We start from the raw sequence: 7,500 nt of genomic DNA, 5'->3' as shown, positions 1-7,500 counted from the left end.
CTGAGGTTTACTGTTAGGAATAAGTTTAGGTTAGGCATAGTTTCACTAAGGTTACGTTTAGGATTAAGGTTAGATTTAGGCATATAGGCTACCGGTAGTTTCACTGAGGATACGATTAGGAACTAGAAAAAGTCTCTGGATTAAGATACAAACACGCACGCAGGCAGGCAGGTAAGCAAGCATGCACGTAGGGGTGTGTGTGTGTGTGTGTGTGTGTGTGTGTGTGTGTGTGTGTGTGTGTGTGTGTGTGACGCGGCTTGGCCTGTTGTAGCGCCACCATGAGGCTGATTTGAAAACTGTCAAGTGGCATTTCTTCCTCGGCCTAGTGGGAATGTGCGTGCACAATTTCACGGAAATCCCACGATGTGTTCATGATTTGCAGCATTGTGTTTGAAACTGAGCACTCCTGCGAACTTTGGAAGCCAATCTTAGCCAATCAGGATGGAGTCTGAGAAATCTGAAAGACCTGTTTCGTTGAATGGCTCTAGAGAGACTGTGTACCAATTTGCGTGATGTTTGGACAAAATCTGTAGGTGTACTGTCCAAAAACTTGTTTTGCACAAAGCGGCCTCCTGGTGGCACTATAACAGGCCGTTCTGGAAATTCTGGGGCAGAGGTTCATCGTTGGCATCCAAGGAGTGTGTGTGCAAAATTTGACATTGACCGGGTTAACGGTGCCGGAGATTAGCTGTTTACAGACGGACGGACGGACACACACACACGGACGGACGGATGGAGTGCAAAACATCTCTCTCCCCATGCCTTCGGCCTGGTGGAGACAATAACTGGTGAGGACCATTCCAAGGTCACCGGATATGACCCGGGGCGAGCGTGTTTTGTGGAAAGCGGTCTTGTATTCCCCACTACCTTGTCTGGCCTAGTTTTACTGAGGTTAAGGTTAGGAATACCATAAGGTTAGGTTTAACCGTTTAATCATAATTTACTTAGGTTACTTTAGGAATACCATGCTGAGCAGTTCCGCCGGCTGTACACGCCTGGGGCGAGTTGGTAAATGTACGACTCGTTAGCTGTTGTGAGTGTGAACAAAGTGGTACAAAGACACAAACAAAAGGTGCTTTCTTGCAGGAATTTGGCTTATTGTGACTGAGGAGCTTAAGAAAAAGGAATATTTGGATGTCACGTCTTCAGTTTTCATGCAGAGGCATGTCTCTGCACGACGATACTTAGCCATACATACACATAGTCACATACAATAACTTTGCAGTAGGACAGAAACATCTACCACAGTATACACCAGTGCTTGTGGTTCCCAAAGCAAAGCGGGGTCCAGCAAACCTCGGGGTGGGTATACGTGGTAGTGTGTGTGTGTGTGTGTGTGTGTCTGTGTGTGTGTGTGTGTGTGTGTAAGTGATTGTGTGTCCACATGCAGTCGTCTGTCTTTCCTCCAGTCACAGAATGTAATTAAAAGCAGCTGCACCACAAAACACAGCTGATGATTAGCAGGCCTTCGCTGCTTCAGCCAATCAAATCACTTGAAACAAACAGGAAGTGCGTCGTACAACACACACACACACACACACACACACACACACACACACACACACACACAACAAACAATGTCCACACAAAAATGCCGAATGTTAATATTCTATTATTAATGTTAATGTCTAATAAAAATACAGGACATGTTACGCATAGATGCGCATGCATAAAGTCAGTGGCAAAGTGAGCTTAACGTCATTTAACATCGTTTAATGCAATCATATATGTGGCCTACATTTCTGTTTGGATGTGTCAAGGCCAGAAAGTATTTTTTGCCACTCAGTAGGCGTTCCCGCATAACTTCCAGTTATGATGACACACACATACCCACTATCTATAGTGTCCAGACGCACGCACGCACGCACGCACGCACGCACGCACGCACGCACGCACGCACGCACGCACGCACACACACACGCACACACACACACACACAGGAGTAGACATGGTTGTTTGTATCTTTATGTATTTAAGTTGTTAACAGTCATACGAGACAAATCAAAATGTTTCCAAAAACAACAGCATGTAGTGACGGTCATGTTTAAACCAGGCTAGATTAACCCAGTGTCTCACAATCCAGGCTAGATTCACAGAGTTATATATAATATAATCCACGTTCAACTAGCAGAGCCACAATCCAGGTTACAGTAACATAGTGATGATAATTCAGTATTTTGTAAATCTGTGTCTTCATAAAACACCAACAAAGTCTTTAGAATGTATTTAATTTTGCGACCAATAAATCATGCAACCAATATATCAGTGAGTGACCAATCAATGGATGCCTGTGATGTAAGTGGTTGGGCTCTGACAACTCTCAACATCGCCCTCTAGGGACCATATGTGTCATGGAATTCCATGTAAATCCACGGTTTTTGAATACAGTTCATGTACAGTTGATAAAAAATGTTCCTCCTTAAAACAAAAAAATATATTTTTCCACAATGTCATCAATGCTATGTTTAGCCAATGAGGTCACATGTACAAAACTACATTTCCCATGAGTCCATGTGGCTGTCAGACAGACAGACCAGTTAAAAACTTTGACCAATCAAACACCAATGAAAATGCATGGAATGAGTCTTTGACCAATCAAATGCACTGATTCATTTTGGATCCAGTCTGACCAATCAAACGCCGATCTACAAGCTCATAGCGCGGCACCGAGTGCCGCGCTATGAGCTTGTAGATCTGCTATTTTTTTTTAAATTGTGAACATGTGGCGCAAATCTTTGAATATATATTCTTTCAGAGCGTTTTAAACTCAAATCTTTGCTTCTCGGGGGGTGGTCCCTGGAACAACATATTTTCAGATGGGCGTCGGCGGCCAATTACATATAATTTTGGAGGTCCTTGACATGAAAATGTTTGACAACGGTCCTGACATAGAAACATGTTTTTTTTCAGAAAACTGTCAGGATTTAGAAGGCATTTGTAGAATCGTCTTCAGGTCTAAATGGGTTAAAATGCATCATAGTCATAGTAACTCTATGGGAGCAGCGGCGATAGTGCTGGCGGTGCGCTGAACGCACGTTCACTCACTCAGGATATACTGTAGTGTTTGACCAGTGTGTATTTCATGCCAGAATCAGACGATGAATGTGAATGATTGTCTGTGTCCGTGTGCTTCACAATTATAGCAATGATAACAGCAATCATAATAAAAAAACACAATAATGAGGGGAAAAAACAACAATAAGAATACCAATACTGATAATATCAACAACAACAACAGAAGGAATAAATATCTGTTCTAATATTTACATTATTTATAAACAGCTTTTGAAGGTCAGATCAGGTCCAACCTCAACCTCGTTAGCAGCCTCATCACACCTGAACAGGAGAAACACCTGGAAAAGTACTTTAAAAAGATCACATTAGCTATATAGCCAATTGGCTATACGTAGAGCGCTGTCTATGGCGGCGGTATAGCCGACAGCGCCAGGGTCTTTTAGTGGCGTTCAATTAGAGTACAGCTTAACCCATTCAGGACGGGAACTCCTTTTGGTGTTTTAACCCATTTTGACCTGAGATCAGATTCTAAAAATGTCTTCTACATCCTGACAGTTTTCTGAAAAAGCTATGTTTCTATGTCAGTCGTTCTTCGATTTTTCAAAAATAGCAGACCTACAAGCTCGTAGCGCGCCACTCGGTGGCGCGCTATGAGCTTGTAGATCTGCTATTTTTCAATAGCTAAACCATAACATAATGCTAACACCAAAAGGGGTTCCCGCCCAGAATGGGTTAAGCATTATGTTATACTATACTACAGATCTACGAGCTCATAGCGCGCAAATCTTTGAATATATAATATTTTTCACAGCGAACGTTTGTAACTCAGCTCTTTGCTTCGGACATATTATCAGATGGGGGGTCAGCGACCAAATACAGATAGGCCTAATTCAGGGGGTCCTTGACATGAAAAAGGTTGAGCACCACTGACAGAGAAACATAGGTTTATCAGAAAACCAGTGGCGTGCACAGATAGACACTAGGGGGTGCTAGAGCACTCCCTGTGGAAAAAAGTGCCCTTTTGAAAAAGTTTTTTCAACCGGGCCGGTTGAAAAAAACGGCCGGTTCCACGCGCTGCACAAGGTGCCCTTTTTTTCACTTGAGCACCTGCCCCTCTAAATGTCTGTGCACGCCACTGCAGAAAACTGTCAGGATTTAGAAGACATTTTTGTGGAATCGTCCTCAGGTCTGAATGGGCTAAAGCATGCACTACCCCTGGAAAAGCGGTCTTCTTTGAACCAATCACAACATGGTCTTCTTTGAACCAATCACAACATGGTCTTCTTTGAACCAATCACAACATGGTGTTCACATCCTGGGAACAGCATCAACGTAACCAAAAGATGGTATGCGCCATCCCGTTTAGAGCCACTAGAGGCCGACATGGTACACAAATCTCCTAAGTGGGCGGCACTGGGTGCCGGCGGCTGACGTAATTTTGTTTACTGGTGCTAGACGCTGATCTGAGGTCTGAACTGGCCATGATGTCACCTGTCTCTCTCTCTCTCTCTCTACTGTACAGTGCAATAAAACAGAAAAACAGCAATAAAGTTTCAACCGTGAGGTTCAGAAAACAAAAATACAATCTCAGAATATCAATATTATGTATAAAAGCACAGTTGCTGTCTTGCTCGCCATTCCAAAGGTTTTCGACCAGTCCTGTCCATCCGTCTGTCACACAACGACATCAAAGCGTGACCGAGACAACAGCGGCCATTTTGTTTTTGAAAGTATCCAATTTTTAAAACTGCAATCTGTAAATAATAATAATATTAACAACAGTGTAGTCGTGACAACAGTTGTGCAGGGAAGTTTGTCTTTTCTTTTTGCGTTCCATAGACAACCATGAAGAGTGTGTGTGTGTGTGTGTGTGTGTGTGTGTGTGTGTGTGTGTGTGTGTGTGTGTGTGTGTGTGTGTGTGTGTGTGTGTGTGTGAGATTTTTGTTGTCTTTTGTTTCCAGACAGTAGTTCACCTCCTTCTACTCACAGTGCTGACATGAGAGGAGAGGAGAGGAGAGGAGAGGAGAGGAGAGGAGAGGAGAGGAGAGGAGAGGAGAGGAGAGGAGAGGAGAGGAGAGGAGAGGAGAGGAGAGGAGAGGAGAGGAGAGGAGAGGAGAGATACTAAGTAGAAGTGAGACATTCCAGAGCGACATCGTAACAGAATTTATACTGGTCCTGTTGAGAGAGAGAGAGAGAGAGAGAGAGAGAGAGAGAGAGAGAGAGAGAGAGAGAGAGAGAATATCAGTAACAGTAATGTAACATAAACAACAACATGGTGTAAGTGTAGTTACGTATGTGTGTGCAGTTACGTGTGTGCGCGTGTGCACGTGCGCGTGTGCGTGTGTGTGTTTGTGTCTCACCAGCAGGTCCACCATGTTGGGTTTGTTGTTCCTCAGAGTTTTGACGGCGTGGAAAACATCCACGGCTCTCTGCTGCTTCAGCATCTGACACACAATGCTGATCGCACAGAACACCCCACTACGACCCCCTCCATTACTGAGAGAGAGACAGAGAGAGAGAGAGAGAGAGAGAGAGAGAGAGAGAGAGAGAGTTCTTCACTTGGCAAAGGAGCCGTGTTCATATTGGAGACATAGCTAACAATAACAATCACACCCGTGTGAAGTGAGGGGCGCTCTTATCATCATACGTAATCATACAACATCTCGTTCTGGCCGCAATCACAATTTGCGTCCTCACCTTTTGTCTTCAATGTTTGTGTTTACACACTTTTGTCATAGGAGGGGCTAGCGCCACTCAAAAAGTATGTTCCGCTGAGCACAGGTCGGGTGGGTTGCCTACACAGCTATAGGGCCCGCAAATCAAACTTATACATCATGATTCATGATCACATTATCCCAGAGATAAGGTGTACCTACCAATTTTGGTGAGGTTTGGACAAAATCAAGTAGGAGTGCTAGCAAAAACAGGTGGAAATGGCCAGGCCTTTATGGGGAGTTGCATAATGATCCAAGGAAACCAGGGTTGTATGATCCACAGTTCAAAGTTATAGGCCAAAGCGTGAATCGGCCTGTTACAGCGCCACCATGAGGCCCGATGACAAATGTAGTGTGGCCTTAACGTCCTTGGCCTAGTGGGAATGTGTGTGCAAAGATTCACGGCAATAGGACGTTGTGCCCACGATTTGTGGCATTGTGTGCAAAACGGGCCACTCCTGCATGCAAACAAGCCATTCTTAGCCAATCGGGGTGTTTATTTTCTGATTCTATTGCGAATTCTGAATTGGCTCTCAAAGTTTGCGGGAGGGGGTCCCACTGGACCACGTAAGAACCTCCACCCAGACATTTTCTAATTGGCCTGTTATAACTTATAACAGGGGTCCTCAACATTTTTGGTTGGGGACCCCCGGAAATTGGCCATCTCTCGCGAGCCCCGCTCCGCCCCCCCCCCCCCCCCCCCCCCTCCCCCCAATAAAAATGGGCCGCTTCAATAACCTTAATAATAGAGAAAATACATCATAAATAAACACTGAAACCATCATCAAGGACATTAAGGACGTGTATGCATGTATGTGTATGCATGTATGTGTACTATGTAAACTCTTAATTTCCATTTTCCAGCCATTCAGCCATTCAGTTTTTTACAGTGCACCACAGTCCATCCCTCTCCATTCATATTGATTAACAGCATTCTATTTGACAGTTCCTGGTTGTCACCAGTAGATGGGGGTAAAACACTTACAGACAGTGCACCACAGTGCGTCCCTCTCCATCGTATTCGTCCTGCCACTTGTCCACCTGTCTGATGAGTTTGAGGAAGGAGCGCTTGGAGACGGGCGTGTCTCTGTACATGGGCCAACCCAGGAACTGGAACTGTTGCACCATGCGGTAGCCGTCCTGTGGCTGATAGGAATACACATGTTATTATCTATCTATGGACATTACTTTCATTCATTTGTTTATTTAGATGGGACAGTGCATATTAACACCCCGTGCGGCATAAACGGAGTTCTCCGTCCTATCAAATAGTAACGCCCAGCAGTCAGGACGGAGATTCATAAAAGGACAGAGATTTATTGATATTAAAACCGACCGCATCGCTCCACAGGCTGGGAACGCCTGTTGGGCAACATTCGATGTAATTTCCGGTTGAGACGCCATCGAAAATCCCCCCCCCCCATTTTAGCCGATCAGAGCAAAAATCTTAAAACGTGAATAACTCTTGATCTAAATCATTCCGTCAGAAGATTATGTTTTTGACGGCCCATCGCGGTCCCGTCGCTAGTCGCGTTAGAATTAATCATACCTCCCGTTGTTGTCGTTCGCCTCGGGAGTGTTTTGGCTACATCTAGCGACTTCAGCTAGATCCGGGATAGCGCCTGGTGCGTCGCTAAATGTGCTCCGTTGCTGTAAATCGCTGGGCGCTATGATTTAATGGTCCTAAATACCCCCGGGCGTTCGTGGTGTTAGTGGACATTACATAGATGCAATGTAAATACACCGGATTTAGCAAAAATGCTAATTCTCA

At 44.7% G+C, this 7,500-nt stretch overlaps 1 protein-coding gene across 1 annotated transcript in view; it reads right to left on the bottom strand.

Annotated features, from left to right (window-relative positions):
• Positions 1-5,092: 5,092 nt before the first annotated feature.
• The window catches only part of LOC306913140 (receptor-type tyrosine-protein phosphatase mu-like), a 144,433-nt gene continuing 142,025 nt past the window's right edge, over positions 5,093-7,500 (bottom strand). The window contains exons 35-37 of the mRNA XM_079489696.1: positions 6,715-6,875; positions 5,376-5,511; positions 5,093-5,190 (exon numbers count right to left, since the gene is read on the bottom strand). Of these exons, the coding sequence (XP_079345822.1) occupies positions 5,137-5,190; positions 5,376-5,511; positions 6,715-6,875 (351 nt within the window). The 3' untranslated portion in view covers positions 5,093-5,136. The remainder of the gene's footprint in view (positions 5,191-5,375; positions 5,512-6,714; positions 6,876-7,500) is intronic.

Source organism: Electrona antarctica (genome assembly GCF_951216825.1).
Source record: "Electrona antarctica genome assembly, chromosome: 20".
Classification (NCBI taxonomy): Eukaryota; Metazoa; Chordata; class Actinopteri; order Myctophiformes; family Myctophidae; genus Electrona; species Electrona antarctica.
Note: the sequence above shows the minus strand (reverse complement) of the source record. Positions and strands in the feature narration are given on the sequence as shown.